The sequence below is a fragment of the Lepidochelys olivacea genome (assembly GCF_965140295.1).
Source record: "Lepidochelys olivacea isolate rLepOli2 genome assembly, chromosome: 8".
Lineage (NCBI taxonomy): Eukaryota > Metazoa > Chordata > Testudines > Cheloniidae > Lepidochelys > Lepidochelys olivacea.
In genome coordinates this window covers 52743860-52767010 of record NC_140418.1, presented here as the reverse complement: position 1 = coordinate 52767010, position 23151 = coordinate 52743860, and the positions used below count along the sequence as shown (strand labels likewise).

Genomic DNA, 23151 nt, shown 5'->3' with positions numbered 1-23151 from the left:
CTCCACACCCAGACGCCCAAGAACGCGGTGTGGGGGCCTCTGGCCAACCAGCCACTCCACCACAGAGGATTGCCCAAAAAAAAGAAGGCTGGCATTCAATAAATTTTGAAGTTGTAAACTTTTAAAGTGCTGTGTGGCATTTTCCTTCCCTCCTCCACCACCCCTCCTGGGATACCTTGGTAGTCATCTCCCTATTTGTGTGATGAATGAATAACGAATGCATGACTGTGAAGCAGCAATGACTTTATTGCCTCTGCAAGCGGTGATTAAAGGGAGGAGGGGAGGGTGGTTAGCTTACAGGGAAGTAGAGTGAACCAAGGGGCGGGGGGTTTCATCAAGGAGAAACAAACAGAACTTTCACACCGTAGCCTGGCCAGTCATGAAACTGGTTTTCAAAGCTTCTCTGATGCGTACCGCACCCTCCTGTGCTCTTCTAACCGCCCTGGTGTCTGGCTGCGAGTAACCAGCAGCTAGGCGATTTGCCTCAGCCTCCCACCCCGCCATAAACGTCTCCCCCTTACTCTCACAGATATTGTGGAGCACACAGCAAGCAGTAATAACAGTGGGAATATTGGTTTCGCTGAGGTCTAAGCGAGTCAGTAAACTGCGCCAGCGTGCCTTTAAACGTCCAAATGCACATTCTACCACCATTCTGCACTTGCTCAGCCTGTAGTTGAACAGCTCCTGACTACTGTCCAGGCTGCCTGTGTACGGCTTCATGAGCCATGGCATTAAGGGGTAGGCTGGGTCCCCAAGGATACATATAGGCATTTCAACATCCCCAACAGTTATTTTCTGGTCTGGGAATAAAATCCCTTCCTGCAGCTTTTGAAACAGACCAGAGTTCCTGAAGATGCGAGCATCATGACCTTTCCCGGCCATCCCACGTTGATGTTGGTGAAACGTCCCTTGTGATCCACCAGAGCTTGCAGCACTATCGAAAAGTACCCCTTGCGGTTTATGTACTCGGCGGCTTGGTGCTCCGGTGCCAAGATAGGGATATGGGTTCCGTCTATAGCCCCACCACAGTTAGGGAATCCCATTGCAGCAAAGCCATCCACTATGACCTGCACATTTCCCAGGGTCACTACCCTTGATATCAGCAGATCTTTGATTGCGTGGGCTACTTGCATCACAGCAGCCCCCACAGTAGATTTGCCCACTCCAAATTGATTCCCAACTGACCGGTAGCTGTCTGGCGTTGCAAGCTTCCACAGGGCTATCGCCACTCGCTTCTCAACTGTGAGGGCTGCTCTCATCTTGGTATTCGTGCGCCTCAGGGCAGGGGAAAGCAAGTCACAAAGTTCCATGAAAGTGCCCTTACGCATGCGAAAGTTTCGCAGCCACTGGGAATCGTCCCAGACCTGCAACACTATGTGGTCCCACAAGTCTGTGCTTGTTTCCCGAGCCCAGAATCGGCGTTCCACAGCATGAACCTGCCCCATTAGCACCATGATGCATGCATTGTCAGGGCCCATGCTTTCAGAGAAATCTGTGTCCATGTCCTGATCACTCACGGGACCGCACTGACATCGCCTCCTCGCCCGGTATCGCTTTGCCAGGTTCTGGTGCTGCATATACTGCTGGATAATGCGTGTGGTGTTTAATGTGCTCCTAATTGCCAAAGTGAGCTGAGCGGCCTCCATGCTTGCCTTGGTATGGCGTCCGCACAGAAAAAAGGCGCAGAACGATTGTCTGCCGTTGCTCTGACGGAGGGAGGGGCGACTGACGACACAGCTTACAGGGTTGGCTTCAGGGAGCTAAAATCAACAAAGGGGGTGTCTGTACATCAAGGAGTATTTCAGGCAGGACTTCACGGAGGGTTCCAATAAGAAATGGTGCACCTAAGTTATCGTTGTTATTGGAACAAGGAGGTTAGCCTGGCCTCTGATTGATACATGGCTAGATTTACCTCGCTGCACCTTCTCTGTGAGTGACTGCAGTGTGACCTAGAAGAATGAGTCCCCTAGACAGGGGAGGGGGGGAAGCAAATGAGTACAAAACAAATCTGGTCTATTTCTTGTTTTGATCCACTCCATCTATCTTTTACATCTTTGGCTGGCAGCAGACGGTGCAGAAGGACTGCATGCCATCCACATCTCATGGCTGCTCGGCAGAAGATGGTACAGTATGACTGCTAGCAGTCCGTATCGCCTGCCCACTCACCATAAGACAGTTCAATAGGACTGACTGCAGGACTAAAGAGAATGACCTGGTCAAGTCACTCCAAATTTAGTCCCTGTGCCCATGTCTGCCCAGGCGCTCCCAGCCGACGTGGCCAGGAGCACCTCGGACACAACGAGGACGACTTCCAGTCGTATTGCACCGTCTGCTGCCAGAAGGCAATGGGTTGCTGCTACTGTGCAGCAAAGCCGTACCGCGTCTGCCAGCACCCAGGAGACATAGGGTGACGGTTACCTGAGCGGGCTCCATGCTTGCCGTGGTATGGCGTCTGCACAGGTAACTCAGGAAAAAAGGCGCGAAATGATTGTCTGCCCTTGCTTTCACGGGGGGAGGGAGGGAACGGGGGCCTGACGATATGTACCCAGAACCACCCGCGACAATGTTTTAGCCCCATCAGGCATTGGGATCTCAATCCAGAATTCCAATGGGCAGCGGAGACTGTGGGAACTGTGGGATAGCTATCCACAGTGCAATGCTTCGGAAGTCGACTCTAGCCTCGGTACTGTGGAAGCACTCTGCCGAGTTAATGCACTTAATGCACTTAGAGCATTTTCTGTGGGGACACACACACTCGAATATATAAAACCGATTTCTAAAAAACCGACTTCTATAAATTCGACCTTATTCCGTAGTGTAGACATACCCTTTGCATGGTCTGGAAAGTCCTAGAATCCTGCTGCTGCCGTAGTCAACAATCCTGCACTATAACAAGTATGTTCACTTTCCAAAGAGGTCTTTCATCCAGGAAGCACAGCAACTAGTATTATCCATGATACAGAGGCTTCCTGCTCTTTTAGGTCCCTAGTCTCATATATCCTGTGCAACTGGAAGACTGAATTAAATAGTCTGAAATCACCAGAAAGCTTTAGTCTCTTCAGATTAAACCAGAAATGTATAGTAAGGAAAACTAGTTTTATTAGTCAAGATTTTCAAAAGTGACATTGGGTGCCTCAATTTTTCAGGGCCCAACTTGGGACTCTATAAAACGGACTGATTTTCAAAGGGCAAAAACTCAGTATTTTCTGAAAATCAGACTCTTTAAAGTGTCTTAAGCTGGTATCCATAAATCAAGATACCCAAAATCACTAGTAACTTTTGAAAATCTTGATAATTAGCATCATTTGCTATCCAGTTAAAAAAATAAACATCTTTTGGAAGTCATTGCCATATGGCTGTTTTTTCCTTCCACAATAAATTAAACAGATCAGACAGACAAAATTGCTCATAAACCCAAGGGATGAGGGAAGGGTTAGGAGCAAGTCTGTAAGCTATATATTCAACATGATAACTTTTCATTGCTATACCACTGAAGTCAATTACCAATGATATGGGTTGGCTCCAAGTACCAAGATACAGCTTCTGTAATGTTACTTACCAGCTTGTTTTCCCCCGCAGACTTCAGTTTTTCCTGCAGTTTCATGGTAGTTTGGCGGATTCGTTCTATCTCCTCCTGCTGTTTAAGTATCAGTTGTCTCTCCTTCCGAGCTGCCTTATTGGCCTCTTGCAAACGCTTAATTTCTGCCTTTAAAGGTAGGGAAGATGCAGCAAAAGAACTGTAGTGACAGTTGCCTGGAATGCATGCTGAGGCTGCCGTAAGGCCTGTGCCACATAATTGTCCATAGCATTATGCTATTTTGATAATTTTGTTCAGATATTCTCAGTCCAAGGACAGCTGATCAATAACTATACCATCACTAATAACTGTGTCCTGATGTAAAAGGCTCAACTTGCTAATGCTAGATGCTATTATAACACAAATAAATAAAAATAATAATAATGAGAACCACAATAAGCTTAGTATCCAAGGATCTGGTTCAGTGGTTCTTGTTCAATACTTAAGAATCTATACAATGTCAGAGCTGTCCAGTAACTATACCATGGATTCAACTGGATTTGTCTATAGGGTAGCATTTACCTTCTCCTGCTGCAGCCTCAACAGCAGACCACGCTGTCTCTTTCGGATGGGTGGCATCTTGTCATCCTCTCCTTTGTCTCGTAAATGTCTGCAAGGAGATTGGGGGAAGGGAAGAAATAAATAAATAGCCTTAATTTCTCTTGCTTCCAAATACAGCAATACTTTTCTCCTCTACAATCTTACATCTCTAAAACAGAGTAGCACCATTTTGCATGTCATAACTCCATCATGAATATTCTCTTCAGTGAAATATCCTATATTCTTTAGGGTCTAAACAGAATCAGTTTTGCTATTTTTAGTTTGGCTCTGTTTGAGATACAATTCTGTAGCAAAGGCATAAAAAGTTAAAAGAGAATTAGGTTATGCCAGACATTGTCTCTCATACCCAGGCCAGATATTCACAGCGCTCTCATTTGAAAGAGTGAGTGAAAAAATGCTTCAGGTCACTCTATAATAGTTCCCTGCCTGATACACGAAATCCTAGAGTAAAGGAAACAGTTATGGTCGTTTACTGCAACATAGGGCCTTTGCTGGTTGGTGGTACGGGAATATTAGAAAGGGCGGGGAGGGGGAATCAAGTGACCTTAATACCACTATTACTGTTGAGACAGTATCAAAACGTACATAAAAGAGATGAGACAGAAGTCTCAGTACAAGATAACTTAAGCAGCAGCATATTTAAGGTTTGAATATATTGCATGCAGTTATAACAGAAAAATTTAGAGTTGAAAGAAAATGGTTTCCTCTTGTGTTGAAAAAGTGATTTCAGGTGGGACATTATTAGTGATGCTATACAATTAATTGCTTTGTCAATCTATGAGGGAATAGTTACGTCCCCCTTGCACCCTCCCCACTATGAACCTTAACTCAGGAAGCAATACTTTAATAAATAATAAAAAGAGCACTAAGACAATCATCATCTCTCTCAGTTTACTGTGAAGACAAGCTTCTCTTTATTGAACAGTACTGAATTTAAATAGGCATGTGCCTATTGTGTCATTTTTACATTTTTTATACATATAAGGTGATTTTAGATGAATAGTTTACAAAGAACATTTAATCGAATTTAAAAAACAGAACATGAAGAAGCCATAAAAAAAATACCCAAGTAGAAGCACAAGTGCAGGAATCATCAGTGATACTACATATTCAGAGTTCTCTTACTTTTTCTGGTGTTCCAGCCAGGCTAACTCAGCCTTGGTTTTCTCTTTCAGTGCCTTCTCACGGAGCCGGAGCAGCGAAGACTGATGAGCTGCTCGCATTTCCTCTTCCTTCATATACTGCCGTACCATCTCCATGGTGAATTTAGAGAAACTATCCTGCCCCCCAGAGAATGGCATACTTAGCTCCTGGTGAGGCAAGAGATATTCCAGTTAATCCCCACAAAAAGGACCTCAAGTAATATTTCATCAGACCCAAATAATCTAAGTGAAAGAGGATGAGGGCCAGCATTCTGCATATACAATACCAGTACCCAACTACATGTGGAGACTGAAACTCATACCAAGGGCTATTTGAAGAGATGGTATGAAACAGAAGACAGAGGGGCAAGTTGAGATCCCCAGTTGGTGGTGGTGTGTGTTTGTTTAATTTAAAAGGACACCGAGCTACCTCACTGTTAGACAATGATGCTGCACTTAAAGTACAGGCTGAGAATTACATGCCACACACTGAGAAAGAGTTTTCCCTATAAATTGAGCTCAGGCCTGGTCTACACCAGGCGGGGAAATATTGATCTAAGTTACACAATTTCAGTTACGTGAACAACATAGCTGAAGTCGACGTACTTAGATCTACTTACTGCGGTGTCTTCACTGTGGTAAGTCGACAGCTGATGCTCCCCCGTCGACTCTGCCTGCACCTCTCACTCCGGTGGCGTACCAGAGTCGACGGGAGAGCGCTCAGGGGTTGATTTATTGCATCTTTCCTAGATACAATAAATCAACCACTGCTGGATCGATCGCTTCTGGAGGTAAGTGTAGAAATGCCCTCAGTCTTAACTTTCCAACATCTTACATTAATGTAAGATTAATTTCCACCGGTTGTTAGTCTGTTCTTTACATCCACTTGAAAACGGCCTTTTCACCTGAAAAACTGTTAGTGCTTTTCCTGGTGTAGGGAAATTTGTGTTCTTTTTTTAAAAATGTTGATGCCATTTTTAGTTTATTTTCTTTTCCTCATTGTGGCTGACAAGGCTACAAAGCAACAGAGAAGCAGAGGAATGTGCCCCAAACACAACAGTATAGAATAAATTTAAATGCTTCAAACACAGAGTAGACTTTCTACTTACATGTTTCAGCTTTATCCTTTGCTAAAGGCTTCTATATTTTGTTTCACAAAACTACCTTAGCCAACTGATAGCTAGATGACAGTTCCAAAAAGTCTTTTGATCTATTAGAGGAAGTGGCACAACAGGGGAATACTTTCCATGCCAGATCCATGTCCACATATCCTCCCTGGTAAATCTTAACTCTGCCCAACTTTAGGTCAGCTGGGCTTGGAACATCCAAAGCCCAAAAAACTGGGACCACAGTGAACCACTAGAAGTTTGTCAGAAGGAAAGTCACCTCTGAACCAGAGTTGAGGCACCTTTAGCTACAAGTCTCTTAAATTTTCCTGCCTCCTGCCCTGTTAATAATAGCGGCTGAACTGGTGGGAGTGGCAGGAAGAGGGCTACATATTTGCTGGTGAGTGCGATGGAGGAAGTCTGAGTGGTCTGGGTAATTGATGGATGTAGAGAAGAGGAAAAGCGACAAGTACATAGTTGGGGGAATGTGATTTCTAGATTTTCAGCAACTGCGTTGATGTGATTTGCTTAATTCTAAGTGAAAGGTTTTTGTTTGAAGGATAATAATGTGGGGAGACACTGGCATGGTTGTATAATTATTAGAAAAGTTTGTATTAAGTGCACATTCACAAGTGTTTATTGAAATAGTTGACAGATTACAGAAAAAACAATGGTAAAAACATTATTTAGGTTGCAATCAAACATTCAAAAGTTCAGAAATGCCTGATTTATGGTTGCCTATGCAACCTTAATTCTGTCCCCTTGTGAGTTATGTCCCTCCTGTGCACTGAATGAGGCAGCAGTCCTGTGGGAAACGTGTGATAATGTAATTAAAAACCATGTAATGGGGTAGAATTAAAGTTGCGCTGACAATCATAATTCTGGCATTTTGTAATTTTCAAGTGCCTGATTTGAAAGCTAAATAACTTTTTAGCACAGTTTTATTATGTGATTTCCAAAGTTTTTTTTTTTTTTTAAAAGCAAAATGGTAAACAAGTTATATTATGTACAACTGAAATTCAGTGCAAGATGGAAAGCTTCATTCTCTATTAGCTTTACATTTGGCACAATATACAGAATTATCCTTTGAGTGTTTTACAGGAAAGAAACATCCTAAAGTTTGCAAGCGTAACTTGACAAAAGATGGTTCATTTCAAAGTCACCAACAGATTGAGTATCTCACCTAGGGAAGAACCTCAATTGCATTTATTCTCCATAACTACAGTTTCATGGTATTTGAGACCTACCTTGACAGATGACAGGGCTGTCTTTTCTGGGGAGACTTCCTCATCAGAATCGTCCCGATGATCTCGTTTCTTCTCCATGTTAATCCTCCGATGGCTCTCAGAAGGTAGCAAAGACCGGAAAGACTTTTCTTCTATCTCATCTTCTGTCATGGACTCATCAAATTTCAGGGAATACTCTGTTGCAATGGAACCTGAGTCTGAGGGAGGAATCAGAAAAAAAAAAAGAGTTTATTCTCCAGTGAGTCTTCATTATGCATGTTAGGATATAGATATTCAAGCCTGTCTGCAAAGGTACTCTAAGAATTTAGGTGTATTCTTATCACTTGGCTAGTTATAGAGGTATAAAAGAAAGAATCAAAATCACTGTCTGCCGGTGTAAGGTCCTTCTCTTACTGTGACAGTTTGAGGCCCTGTTCTTAGGCTAAGGCCTTTGGCTAAGCAGCAGAGGCAGCCATAAGCTAGGAAGCAACTGGTCACATCCTCACATTCCAAACTAGTCACATTGAAAATAAGGTGCTATTGGGCTGTTAGGAGTACAATCCTGTCCTGATAGTGCCTATCGCCTCCAGAGAAAGGGAAGTGCCTAGAAAATGTAAAAGGAAACTTAGTTTGATAGCATCCTGTCTGGCAAAAACTCACTTATCAATAGCTGGGATGTGAAATCCTCACTTCTGTATTGTTTTGTCATTATAGTTCCCACTTTGCTATTGTTTGTCTTTATAATCTCTGTCTGGTTCTGTGATTATTCCCGTCTGCTGTATAATTAATTTTGCTGGGTGTAAACTAATTAAAGTGGTGGGATATATATAATTGGTTACATAATCACGTTACAATATGTTAGGATTGGTTAGTTAAATTTCAGGAAAATGATTGGTTAAGGTATAGCAAAGCAAAACTCAAGTTTTACTATATAGCCTGCAGTCAATCAGGAAGTGTGTGGGTGGGGAAAATGGGAACAGGGAATGGGGGTGGCGAACTTGGAATAATGTTTTGCTAAAGGGGGAAATGGGAACAGGGAATGGGGGTGGCGAAATTGGAATAATGTTTTGCTAAAGGGGGAAATGGGAACAGGGAATGGGGGTAAGGAAATTGGAATCATGTTTTGCTAAGGGCAGGAATGGGAACACGGACACAGGTGTAAGGCTCTATGGTGTCAGAGCTGGGAAGGAGGATACTAAGGAAGGAAACTGGAATCATGCTTGCTGGAAGTTCACCCCAATAAACATCGAATTGTTTGCACCTTTGGACTTCGGGTATTGTTGCTCTCTGTTCATGCGAGAAGGACCAGGGAAGTAAGTGGGTGAAGGAATAAGCCCCCTAACAATGGGGCGGGGAGGGATAGCTCAGTGGTTTGAGCATTGGCCTGCTAAACCCAGGGTTGTGAGTTCAATCCTTGAGGGGGCCATTTAGGGATCTGGGGCAAAAATTGGGGATTGGTCCTGCTTTGAGCAGGGGGTTGGACTAGATGACTTCCTGAGGTCCCTTCCAACCCTGATATTCTATGATTCTATGATTGGAATGAACACAACGGGCTTTGAAGTGGATCTAGCTTCACCAAAGGTATAAAGTGTTGTGTGGAAACTCGGACTGAAATAATTCAGCCAAATAATGGGCAAAAATGTTACCACACAGAATGAATGACAAAACTGTGAAAAATGTACAAGCCAAAATAAAAAATACTAGTCTGAACTACACTTATCATCCTGCAAAAAAAGCCTATTAGAAAAATGTGTGGTCATCCCTTGGAGATTATAATGAAGTAGAATATCAGACATTTTTTAACTAATAGTATTATTTAGCTAATGAAGGCTTCAAACAGAAGGTACCCAGTGCCACTTCACAGTCTGAATTTTTTTAAAAAAAACTATACAAATGCATTTTTATGGTAGCTGAAACATCGGACCTTCAGCATATATTCTGGTATAAAAGTAAATGAACATCTGGCAACAGTTAAGTTAACAGAAAATAGAACAGCTTATGAAGTCAACTGCCTGCTAAATACAGAACAGTTTAAATGATTCCTTCCCACCACGTCATCCTCTGTTATCTCTTCACACACCACCACTTAGTCCAGATGCTCATCTTTCTTCACTTGCATTCCCCCTCCACTTATCTCAGAGACTTTAATTCTGGGGCACTACCTCTAGCTTCACCAAGGATCAAGAATACATCTAACCTTTCTCATCTGGTAGTGATGGAATACTATCACTCTGCAAGGAATCATCCACACCAGTACGAGCCTGCTCTTCTATGGAGCTGCTCATCTTTTCACGTCGGGAGGGCTTCTTCTCATTCTCCTTGGAAGAAGGAACTGAAGGACTCTCCTGCCGGCTGCTGCTGCTACTATTTAACAAGAACAAACACTTTTTACTTTGTTTCTGCTTTTCTCCACCAGAACCAAGACATAGAAATGTTGCACAGGTATTTGACAGTTCTGCTTGTTCACTCCTTCAACATTTAAAAGTAGTTTGTATTCTCATCTTATCTCTTACTGAGTAAAAGCCCTAGTTAAAAAAATATTTAGGTTAAACAAAAGCACAGTTTGGCTACTGCAAAATCCCAGGCCTAATTAAATTGGAAATCCACACTAGAAGTTCTCACTTCTGGTCTAAGATAGAAAGGAATAGTCAGGGAAACAAACAAGCCTGTAAGTATGCACATCTTTTACCCTGCAATAGGTACTAACGATAAATCATGCCAATCATTCCCTTTTTCTTTTACAAGTCTTTAAAATTTGGGGGGAGTGTTTTGTTTTAGCTTGTTAAATTATTTATTGTTATTATTAGAGAGGGAAAACAAATTGGCTAAGAGACAGAAAACTAAGAGTTGGAATATGTGGTCAATTTTCCTCTGGATAAAAAGTTATTGGTGAGGTGCCACAATGTGGTAAACTAGGATCTAGAAAAGGGGGTGAGCAATGAGGTGATAAAATATGCAGAAGACACAAAGTTATTTAGGTGTGTCAAACCAGACAACTATGAGGAACTTTAGAGGGACCTAATGAAACTAGGGGAGAATGTGCAATATAATGAAAGATTAAATTTAGTGTTGACAGATTCAAGATAATGAATAATGGATGGACTAACAGAAGGTTCTCATACACCTTACTGGGTTCTAAATTAGCAAATAGCTCCCAGGAAGGAGACCTAGGCACCTGTAGACAGCTCAATGAAGACTTCTGCTCAGTGCAGAGCAATTGCCAAATAAAAACAAAGCAAACGTCAGGGTATATGAAGAACAGAACAAAATATGACATATATTGTAAAGCAATTATATAGATCAATGGTATGCCTTCACCAGGGATACCGTTTACTGTTCCAGTTACCCCATCTCAAAACATATATAACAGGACCAGAGAGGTTTCAGAGAAAGGCAACAAAAGAATGATTAGGGACATGGAAAAAAATCTCATAAAAAGAGAAACTGAAAAGTTTAGTACTGTTTACCTTAGAAAGGACAAATGGGAACATGGGAGAAAGGGGAGATGATAAAAAAATATACAAAATAATTAATGTTATAGAGAAGGCAGAAGAGGAGTTTGTTCTTGTTCTATGAGACAGGAAAAACAAGGGGACATTCAATGAAATTAAACAGTGGCAAATTTAAAACGGAAAAAAATATCTTCACACCACGAGACTTTGGAATACATTGCAACAAGTTCTCATTTGAGGAGCAGAATTTAGCAGGAAACACAAAAAAAAGAGATTAGGTTAAGGATTATTTATATAAATAACACTAATATCCAGAGTTATAATAGTAAATATTTAAAAACCAAACAAGTTTTGGAAGGGATAGAAACCTTCAACCTTCAAGATAAACCAATCTCCAACTACTGGGAATTAAGAAGCAGTTTCAAGTTTAAAATTCCAATAGATACCAGTTTTCCAGAGGATTCACTTGTATGTATTTTTACTTTACTACACTTTTAAAGTAGAAATTGATGGCATAATTTAATCTCTTCTCACCTCTGATCATGATTCTTGGATCTTGAGGATTCTGAGTAACTATCAAAAAATGGGGAGTATGTCGGCTTTGAGTCAGCTGTCTTCTCTTTACTTTGTGAAGGGGCCCCAGATTCATTTTTTCTGTCAAAGTAAAATGTTCTGGATAAATTTGAGTTGTCTTGGAATAAAGAATAAAAACAAAGGTTTTTACAAGTCTACTTCAATTTAATAGGAGAAATAAGGGTCTGTTGAGTAAAGAGAATGGAGGACTTAAAAAAGGATAGGCCAGTTAAATCAGACCAAACTTAACAGGATGAAAACTATCCAATGAAAAGAGTAAACAGTTTCACTTCTCACTTATATACAACCTTTTACAGAACAGATGATGTGTAAACCAAGGGAAAAAATTCTGTCTTTGTACTCTTACATTAAGCTAAGTTAATCTTTCTAATCTATCTACTATAGCCACATAGAACTCCTTTATATAACGCTCTTTCATTAAAGTTCCATATGGTTTTCCCTAAAAAATGGTGGGAGAACTAGTACAAGAGACCACAACAACTGCTACTGCTTTTCCTAAAGTGCTACGTTTGTGAGAGGTTGTATTGGTCAAATACCTGTTTGTATCGGCTCTATCTCTGAGCTCTTTCATGAACTTTGAATGATGTTGCCGCTGATGGTCAAACAGTGTGGTGATTGGAGCTGCTGGAGCACTGACACCATCTGAGATTTGTGTTCGTGCCAACTCTGTCATCTGAATATAGGAATATACTTGATACACAGCTGCATTGTTCCAGGCATATATACACAACACACAGCACCATGATATACAAATAATTTACACATAAAGAAGGATCAATTTCAACTAAGTAAGAGGAGCAGACTGCTCTGTACATTTATTTTTTATTTACACACACACACACAGAGTGGGAAAAGCCCTGTGATAAACTGTATCAATCATACCACTTTGGCCAACTAACCTGAACTCTGCTCACTAAATGATCTTCACTTAGACAAACATTCAAAAACTCCAGACAGCTTAACAGATGTATTTTTTAAACAAAATCTGCCACAAATATAATTTTCTTCTTTCCCAAAAAATTACACTTGTCTGATGAGTGACACTGACTACGCCTAGTCTTGAACAAGTGCCAATTTTATGGCCCAATATTATGCAAACCATCAGGACTAGAAATGGCATTATATAATCAGAAACCCAGGACTTTCCTCTTTTCAATGGTATAAGGCGCTTGTTTCTAATCAGGTACACAAAATATGTCAAACGTATCAAAGTATGTGGAAACTCTACTTTTAGAAACTCAAGGTTTACTAGTTTTAAATTTTCCTCTTCCTCAGGAGGTCTGTACGTTCAGAATTGGGAGACTAAAAGCTTGGCTTTATAGGTGAATGGGTTCAAAAAAATCAGTTCCAATAATATTTTTCAAGAACTTACTGAATACATTTCTAAAATAGTTTTTCTGTAAAATATGTAGCTTACGCAGAACAGACAGTGTGGCAGCATAAAAGATTTTTGGTTGAGATGATCTGCATAACTTGCTCATGTCTTCATCATTCGTGAGTAATGTAGTAACCTTAAACGCACACTGATAAACTTGCATCACATCATCATGTCTTCTTGTGTACATATATATGCACATTATTGAAAACAGTCAGAAAAAGTAACTCCCTTTATACTAAAGGAAAGTATGGTGTGTGCCCAGCAAATGTGCTTGGTGCACTGATGACAGGTATTAACTATACATCATTATGTTCCATTTAACTCTATGGACATTCAATTCAGTTTTGCCCTAGTTTCTTCAGAACATTGATCCAAAAACTCTCTCTCCAGAACCATCAACCTGAGATAAGAACGATTCAAAGAAAGGGAAGTCATGGTCTTAGAAAGATGCTCTGGGGAGTGCATGGGGATTATAAGAAGGCCACTCACTTTTTTCTACATAGCAGTGCCAGAAGTTCTACTGAAAATCCTTCCAGCACTAGCATGCTGCAAAGGTGAAGAAGCTACACTGAAGAGTGAATGTTTTAGTAGCAAGACAACTTTGCAATGGAACATTTTCATCAAGTCTTTCATACAGAATCTCACCTCACGGATCTGGCGAGCTGCATCTGTGGTGAGCAGAGCAGCTTCCACCTGCTGGGCTGCAATTTTACATGTGGTCTCCTGTAGTGCTTCTGCTGCTTCCTGTCGTGACTGGACCAGATGCTGCAGAGATTCTGCATGGGCCTATAAAGAAACAACAGCAAGGTTATAATTACTCTTCGTGGGTAGTATTACTATTCGTTTTGAGTTTACAGCCTTAAAGAAAAAAAATCAGTTTGAAATTAAGATTGGTGTCTGACATATTTTGGTCATACTTCAAATTCCTTCACCCTTTCCAGACCATCCATGGACTTCACATTAAGAATATTTCTGGACACAGGTTTACTTACAGATTCAAAGCTCTGTCTCTTACACACTTGATATTTTTTGAAGGTAGGCATTACCTGAGCTGCTTTCTGCCTCGCCTCCTCCAACTGTCTTTGACTCTCTAAAGCCTCTTGCTCAGCCTTGAGTTTCAAAAGAGCCAAGTCCCTCTCATGTCGCTGCTGCTGTGCCTACAGATTGAGACATTTTAGTGTTAAGAAAAGGAATCTGCATTTAGATTCCACAACCCGCCCCTAACTGTAGCTAACTGACAGTCAGAATGCTGCTCTATTCGCAGCTTCCTGTGCTAAAGTCAAACCTTCAATCTCTCTTCCAGCACCAATATCTTGTTGGTGAGGGAGCTGACAACTATGTGTACCCCTTCCCTCCCTTTCCCTCTGGGTACAATAGAAATCAGAATCTGGAAGGTTTGCTTGTTCTGCTTTGGGAAGTAGCTGATTTTGTCAAGAGGAGCAGATTTCAACCAAGATATACCCGGAATAAGACCAAGAACCCAGCCTGAACAACCAACATTGTGTTGCCTAAGAGCCAAATATCAAACCTAGCAAGTAAACAAATTCTAGTTTTATCGTGATATAAAGTAAAAACAATTATTTCTGTCAATGGCACACTAATGGTAGGAGCTCATGACTCACCACTGGTGTGTTGAGAAGAAGAGGGAAGATGATGCAGGTATTGATCTTAAAATATATTGGACATTTTCAAAAAGACTGCATCACCTCAGCTATGGATTGTTTCAAAGCAGCAGCAGAACTATTTCAATTACAGTGCTTTGGTTATTTTTTCCTCACAAAATACAGAACAAGAGGGTTAAAGCAAGTAAAAGAACTTTTCCAGTCACCTTCAGGATCTGAGCCAGAGAAACACTCTCCTGCTGGGCAAGTGATATGCCCCGTACTCGTTCTACATCTGAGAGTTGCCGTACAGATTCCTCAATGGCACTCAGGTAGTTGAGCTCTGCTGACAAACGATGCTGGAGACCAGCAGGAGAGAAGCGCATGGATCCTGTAAGAGAATACTTACTATTTAACATTTATAGGACTTAGGCTGGTCTACACTAAAAAATTAGATCGACCCAGCTATGCTGCTTAGAGGTGTGAAAAATCCACACCCCATGAATGATGTAGTTAAGCCACCCTAAATCCCTGTGTAGGCAGCGCTAGATGGACAGAAGAATTCCGCCTCTTGGGGAGGTGGATTACCTAGGATGACATGAGTGTCTGTGCCGAAGTGCTATAGCAGTGCAGCTGCCGCACTGCAGCTGAATCATTTCAAGTGTAGACAAGCCCTTGGCCTGCATCATAGAAACTATACATAAATACAAAGAGAGAAAAAAAAAAAAGGAAGTTTTATAGTATTAGTTGGGCTTGAATGGAGCCAGCTCACCAGCCACGGCTGCTCCTGTCTTGCTAGTTCCCAGGCTCAAGTCAGAGATGGGTACATTGGGCTTGAACCCTGAAGCTGTAGTCCCAGGAAAGCCTGCAGGGGACCTGGTTCTTTCCGCTGTATTTCCTAGAGAGTCAAACTGCGACAGTTTCTGGGACCCTGGAGATGGGGGAGAGGTTGGGGTCTTCTGGGACCTTCCCTTGTCTGAGAGACTGACAGAAAAATCAAACCAGAAAAAGATCAGTATTCTCCAATCCCCAGACATTTAAGTGCAAGGATGACAGTTTACATAGTACTAACCTAAATCCCCTGTTTGTCTACATTTGAACAAACTATGTAAAAGGAATGCTCTCCTATGATTTGTAGGTGCCTACCCTGCATTTAAGTGGCGGCTCATTACAGGAACACATTTTGATAACGTTCTATAGTATCAAGCATAGTTAGTATATAAATAACAAAGGAACAAGGATTACTTACAGGTTCTAAACAGAGAGAAAAATCTCATATGAATCAAATTTATAAACAGTCATTAAAGTATCACGGCCAGTAACCTACTGTAGAAATTACCCTATAATCCTTCACATAAATAACTACATTAAAAGGTGATAGGACTCCTTGATTATCACATAGATACAAACTTCTCTCTGTACCACGGGACAAAGATTTTCAAAAATAAGTGCCTAAGGTTAGCCCCTTAATTCCATTCTTAGGCACCAGCAGAATAAGGGGCCTGATTATACAGCAGCTCCTATCAATTTCACTGGAATTTGATAGGAACTCAGCACTTCTGAAAATCAGGCCACATTCAGGTGCCTAAATATGGATTTAGGAGTCTACCTTTAGGCACCGCGTTTTGAAAGTCTTGGCCAGGAACTTAATTTTACCTACAGAAGAACCTGACATTATAGAAGCTCTTTACAGTTTAGAAATGCTCTAGAAGTGCAAGTGGCTATGACAGAACTGTTACCTTTAAATATTAATCTCCCTTTGCAAAATGAGACAAATGCCAAAGAGTCCTAAATTTGCATTAAATAGTAACAGTTAATAAAATATAATATGAAAACTGCCTGGGGAGGGAAGTTTTAGTACATCGCTTTCCAAAAACTTTCAGAAAATGATTCAAATACATACAAAAATGTTAACATTCCACAATTATGAAAGCAAAGATGATCAACAGTGGATGCTTAACTGATTAACAGTGGAAGACTCCCAGACACATATCAAAACAATGGCATAACCCATTTCATCATCTCATTAGGCCAGGGGTTTTCAAACCCAATACTGGGTTCAATATTTCAACTAAATTAAGCCAATCCATCACAATCACTCTGTATGCCCTCAGTGAACAGACACATGAAAACTAACTTGTATGTCTTTTTAGAAGGCGATTTGAGACAAGATTTTATTTTCAATGACACGGTTAATGGAAACACGAACTGCAACAGCAGCAAGGATGGGTATTAAATTCTCTCCCCCACTACACTCCTTTGGAGCAGCAACCCATCTTTGCACAAATCACAACACTGTCATAAGCTCATTCATCAGGGGGCATGCAGTCACCCCAACCAGACACATTCTTGTGGTTTCTACCGGCAAAGATTGCAACAGCTCTTTATAGGTAGTCTGCCTATTTCTTTTAGCTTCTTACAGATTCCTCTTTGTGAAGATGGAAAAAGAAAAGCTAGCTTCGGTGCCTTTTCAGAAATTAAACTGAAAGATGCCTGTATTGGCCAGGGTTTTCTTTGTTTGGTACAGAAATGAAGATTAAAAGGGACAGTGTTAATTTGAAAATCACTTCTATTTTGTACCTGCTATTATTACAGATAACACCTAAGACTACCCTAATTAAGAAGTTCTAGAGAAAAAAAAGTCTCTAATTTTTCCACGTGTTTATTTTGTAAATTTGACACCACAGCGTAGAGTCTGTTTCAACGTTTTGTTGATCAGTTGCTCTTCCAGTCTCATATACCGGAACGTCACCACCACTGATGAAATGTTCTGGCAGGGGTGAGGGAGAAGAACTCACACACTTTCACAGCCCCTGCACGAAGGTTTTTACCCATAGTAGCTGCAACAAAACGGAAACTAAATCTGAAGAGTCAACAGGTAGACATATATAACCAGAAAGAAAAAATAGGAGAAAAAGGGATAAGCCTGAGCACATTTGATGTTGCACTTCGGTGTGCCCTAAAGGCTGTTCTTAACATCAACAGTGAGGCAGAAAAACTAGGGCTGTCTAACAATTCAAAAAATTAATCGCAATTAATCGCACAAATAAAAAAAATTAATCGTGCTCTTAAACAATAATAGAATATCATTTATTTAAATATTTTTGGATGTTTTCTACATTTTCAAATATACAACACAACACAGAACACAAAGTATACAGTGCTCACCTTATATTTATTTTTTGATTACAAATATTTGCAGTGTAAAAAACAAGAAATAGTATTTTTCAATTCACCTCCATATAAGTACTGTAGTGCAATCTCTTTATCATGGAAGTTGAACCTACACAAGTAGAATATGAAAAAACTGCACTCAAAAATAAAACAATGTAAAACTTTAGAGTCTACAAGTGCACTCTGTCCTACTTCTTGTTCAGCCAATCACTCAGACAAGTCTGTTTACATTATCAGGAGGTAATGCTGCCCGCTTCTTGTTTACAATGTCACCTGAAAGTGAGAAGGGGTGTTCGCATGGCACTGTTGTAGCCGGCGTTGCAAGATATTTATGTGCCAGATGTGCTAAAGATTCGTATATCCCTTCATGTTTCAACCACCATTCCAAAGGACATGCATCTATGCCGATGACAGGTTCTGCTCAATGACGGTCCGCACTGCTTTGGATCGACGCATGTTCACTTTCATCATCAAGAGTCAGATGCCACCAGCAGACGGTTGATTTTCTTTTTTGGTGGTTTGGGTTCTGTAGTTTCCGCATCAGAGTGTTGCTCTTTTAAGACTTCTGAAAGCATGCTCCACACCTCATCCCTCTCATATTTTGGAAGGCACTTCAGATTCTTAAACCTTGGGTTGAGTGCTGTAGCTATCTTTAGAAATTTCACATGGGTACCTTCTTTGCATTTTGTCAAATTTTCAGTGAAAGTGTTCTTAAAACAAACAACATGTGCTGGGTCAACCTCCAAGACTGCTATAACATGAAATATATGGCAGAATGTGGGTAAAACAAAGCAGGAGACATACAATTCTCCCCCAAGGAGTTCAGTCAAAAATTTAATTCACACTTTTTTTTTTTTTTAAACAAGCATCATAAGCATGGAAACGTATTCTGGAATGGCGGCCGAAGCATGAAGGGGCAGACGAATGTTTAGCATATCTGGCATGTAAATACCTTGTAATGCCAACTACAAAACTGCCATGCAAATGCCTGTTCTCACTTACAGGTGACCCTGTAAATAAGAAGAGGGCAGCATTATCTCCCGTAAATGTAAACAAACTTGTTAGTCTTAGCAATTGGCCGAACAAGAAATAGGACTAAGTAGACTTGTGGATGCTAAAGTTTTACATTGTTTTGTTTCTGAGTACAGTTATGTAACAACAACAAAAAAATCTACATCTGTAAATTGCACTTTCACAATAAAGAGATTGCACTATGGTACTTGTATGAGGTGAATTGAAAATTGAGAATTCACCTCTTCCAGCTCTACACGTATTACAACCTAACGTGGAGGGTCTGTCGGTTGCCAATTGTGATTTACTCAGTGTTCTTGCTCATCGACATACTATCGACATCATTTGCTTGCAAGGGACACACACGGCAACTGCCGAAGCCAGGTGTTACAGTATTGATGGCTTTGACCTCTTGTGCCATGTGGAACACCCAAAGCATGTCCAAGCCACATACATTCGGTCCGATATTGCAGATGCCACTCAACTGATGTCTACTGAATTCTGTGACACCATCCAGGTTGGCGGTATCTGGCTAGCAAATGTTTACAAGCCTCCAAGCGTCAGCTGGAACCAACAGGTTCTACCAAGCATGCCACACCCAGCTGTCTACATTAGAAACTTCAACTGCCATCACACACACTGGGAGTAGGAGGAGGTTGAAACTGACAGTGAACAACTTGCAGCCTGGGCATCTCAAAATGACCTTGCCCTTATCCATGATGCTAAGCAGCAAGGCACGTTCCATTCTTCTAGATGGGATCATGACTATTCTCTTGACTTGTGCTGGGTCAGTTCAGTTCATGGCCATCCTCAGCCAGCAACATACCAAGTCTTGAATAACTTTCCACACAGGCAACACAGACCATCGCTGATCCTGATCCAGTTGTCAAGAGTTCCAAAAAGAAGTGGTGGAACTTCCAAAAGGCTGACTGGGAAAAATATAGGGAAGCACTGGAGAAGTGTGTGGTGACAATACCAGCCCGGCATATCTTGGTAAATGAGACCTACTGTTGCTTCTGTGGTGCTATCCATAAAGCAGCCTGCAGAGCCATCCCACGCCGTTGCCGTCCAGTCTACATCCCATTTTGACAAGGAGAGCGCTGCCTTGCTTGAGCAGCATGAGGCATCTGGTGACCCAGATGTCATTGACCATCTGATCAAATCATTGGACGCTGGTCACTGAGCCAGATGGGAGGAGACGACCGAGAGGATGAGCTTTACTCACTCCAGCTGCAAGTGTTGGAGTCTGCTCCGATGCCTGGGAGCAACGCAGCAGCCACCTGCACTCTGCCGACCCTCAGTGTCACCCAACCAGGTAGCTGGATACCTACTTAAAGTGGCCAGAGCACCTTTGGAGAAACAGGTGTGAAGACAAGCGAGGAACAAATAGCGTACTTTTAAACATGTACACCAGATCAGAAGCTGCCCAGAACCATTCACTGTAACAGACACTGGGTAGCATCAAGTGTGGAACAGCTGAGGGCTATGACAACATATTTCCAGAATTCTTGAAAAACCTTGGCCCCCGTGCTCAGCTCTGGTTTGTGAAATTCTTCACCGGGGTCATCAGTGAAGGCAGGCTACCGAAGATACGGTGCACTGCAAAAATCATTGTCCTCCTAAAGCCAGGAAAGGACTCAAGTCAAGCATCAAGCTATTGTCCCATATCATTACTGTCAGTGTGCTTCAGTGCATAAAGTGCTTGGTCCTACAGCGGAGAGAATTTTGAGTCCTGACCAAGCCGGTTTTCACTGAGGTCGTAGCACATGCAACCAAGTACTCGCGCTGACCATATTTGTTGAAAATGGCTTCCAGAGAAACTTGAAAGCAGGTGTTGTTTTCATTGATCTAACAGCAGCGTACAATACGGTATGGCTCACTGGCCTGCTTGTGAAGGTATCATGGGTCCTGCTACCTTGGGTCACAGGCATCGTTGAACTGTTCCTCCGTGATAGGCAATTCAGAGTTCATATGGGGGAGAAGACAAGTGTTTGGAGACGAAAGAGCAATGGGTTACCCCAGGGCTCTGTGCTTTCTCCAACCCTGTTCAACCTTTACATCAATGACCTGCCAACAACGGAGTCACGAAAGTTCATTTACGCAGACATCTGTTGCGGTACCCATACCCGGACGTTTCACGAGCTTGATGCCACCTTAAACCAGGACATAGTAAAGTTAGCTGACTACTGTAAGACTTGGCGCTTTCAGCCAAGCATCATAAAAACAGTTTAGTACAACCTGAGAACTGAATGTTTATCTGAATGGTCAGAAGTATGAAGTAGAACTGGTCTATCTAGGTGTGACCTTAGATCGCACACTGAGTTGCTATGCCTACCTGAAGAAGACAGCAGCTAAAGTTAAGACGCGTTACAATCTTCTTCGCAAACTGGCAGGTTCGTCATGGGGTGCCAGTGCTCCAACTCTGGGGACGTCAGCTCTTGCCACCTCGTATTCAGTGGCGGAGTACTGTGCACAGTATGGAGTCGATTGTCACACACCAAACTGGTGGATATGCAGTTACATGCTGCCATGCCGATCATTTCTGGCACCCTGAGTCCAACTCCACTCCCATGGCTTCCAGTTCTGAGCAATATTGCTACTCCTTATATCAGACGAGAGGTTGCCACTGGCAAGTTACTGGAGAAAGTACGCGTCAGCCCAAGCCTGCCACTGCACAATGACCTTTTAAAATCACCAGCTGCACGTTTGCTGTCACATCGCCCATTATGGTCTCATCTGCCACGCCAGGATGTTAGGGGTGGAAACACTCTGGCGAGAGGAATGGATATCTGTTATAATCCCCAACCAGTCCCTCGTTGCCGACCCCACAATCCGCCCACCTAGTTTTGACCTGCCCCATCACCAATGGTCCCTGTTGAACAGATTTCAGACCGGTCAAGGTCTCTGTGCAGCTTACCAGTATTGCTGGGGCCTTCGTGACAGCCCTTTGTGCAGCTGTGGCGCGACAGACAATGACACACATTGTCGATGAATGCCTACTGACTAGGTTCAGTGGTGGCCTAGAAGAACTGCATCACGCCACTGAATATGCTATTGCTTGGCTAGAGGACTATGCACAAGCTAAATAATAATTGAAAAATACTATTTTCTTTTGTTTGTATTATTTTTATTACAAATATTTGCCCTGTAAAAATGATAAAGTGAGCACTATATGCTTTGTATTCTGTGTTGTAGTTGAAATCAATATATTTGAAAATGTAGAAAAATATTCAAAATATTTAATAAATTTCGATTGGTATTCTATTGCTTAACAGTGCGATTAAAACGGCAATTAATTTTTTTAAGCACGATTCATTTTTTTGAGTTAATTGCGTGACTTAACTGCGATTAATCAACAGCCCTAAGAAAAACTATCAAATATTTACAAACATTGAAAGGTTTTCATAACATTGTATTTAAAGGGTATTCCATCAGACAATTGATTCTTTTAAACTAGTCCATTTCAAAGAACTGAAGTTGACAGTTTCCTTTTGAGTGTTAAACAAGACAGACAAGATCTCGAGGACCATTTTTATGCTGAAACGAAGTAGCTGTATTCATTACAAAAGCTGCCAGAAACCTACAAATAATATTCAAACTCTATGTCCTCTCTCAGAACGATAGGGTCAGCTTCAATATTTTCTTTAAATTGATTAATTTTTAAAAATTAATCAGACAGCATTTTTTATACTATGTTTATTCCAAGTACAGGTGTCTCACTAGTAAACGTTGTGATTTACTACTACTAACTTATCCAGATAGACGGTAGAATTTTCAGGAGCCAGGCTATAATTTAAGACTTTTGTATAAAAGTTATTCAGTGTAGTGCTGAAACAGCAGATCAAGCTGCAAATCCTTTTTCCACCTTTCTCCACCTCTACACTGTGGTTGCACTTGTACTCCACACTACATATTAAAACTCAACACCAAGTTCTAGTAATATGTGCATGTCTTATAAAGGTCCACTTTACCTCATCAAAGAATGTCCAGACAACTCTTCCAAAGTGCTATCAGTATTTGCATTCTGCTCATGGTCTCTATTAGAAACTCTGCTGTTAGGCAAGGACTTCTTTGCTTGCTGGGACACACGCTCTGACTCAGATAGCATTTTGTCATCTTCCACAGGAAAGTGGTGTGAACTTTCATTGAAAGATTCTAGCCCTACAAAGTATAATACCAGCAAAGTTAAATCCAAAGTTCAGCAGTTATTAGCTACAAAGAAACAATTGAGTGGACTTTTCCCTTACTTAAAAAAGGCCTTCTCTAGCCTAAATAAATATGGCACCTTTTTACTCAAGACTAGCTCCTGTTCTGAATCACATCTACTTA

At 41.4% G+C, this 23151-nt stretch overlaps 1 protein-coding gene across 1 annotated transcript in view; it reads right to left on the bottom strand.

The window, feature by feature from the left end:
* CEP350 (centrosomal protein 350) overlaps positions 1 to 23151 on the bottom strand; it is a 140078-nt gene that overhangs the window by 55125 nt on the left and 61802 nt on the right. Inside the window, exons 15-26 of the mRNA XM_084636814.1 lie at positions 22794 to 22983; positions 15410 to 15621; positions 14865 to 15028; positions 14083 to 14193; positions 13682 to 13822; positions 12195 to 12331; positions 11599 to 11718; positions 9810 to 9976; positions 7634 to 7830; positions 5264 to 5448; positions 4100 to 4187; positions 3560 to 3706 (exon numbers count right to left, since the gene is read on the bottom strand). Coding sequence (XP_084492940.1) covers positions 3560 to 3706; positions 4100 to 4187; positions 5264 to 5448; positions 7634 to 7830; positions 9810 to 9976; positions 11599 to 11718; positions 12195 to 12331; positions 13682 to 13822; positions 14083 to 14193; positions 14865 to 15028; positions 15410 to 15621; positions 22794 to 22983 — 1859 coding nt within the window. The remainder of the gene's footprint in view (positions 1 to 3559; positions 3707 to 4099; positions 4188 to 5263; positions 5449 to 7633; positions 7831 to 9809; positions 9977 to 11598; positions 11719 to 12194; positions 12332 to 13681; positions 13823 to 14082; positions 14194 to 14864; positions 15029 to 15409; positions 15622 to 22793; positions 22984 to 23151) is intronic.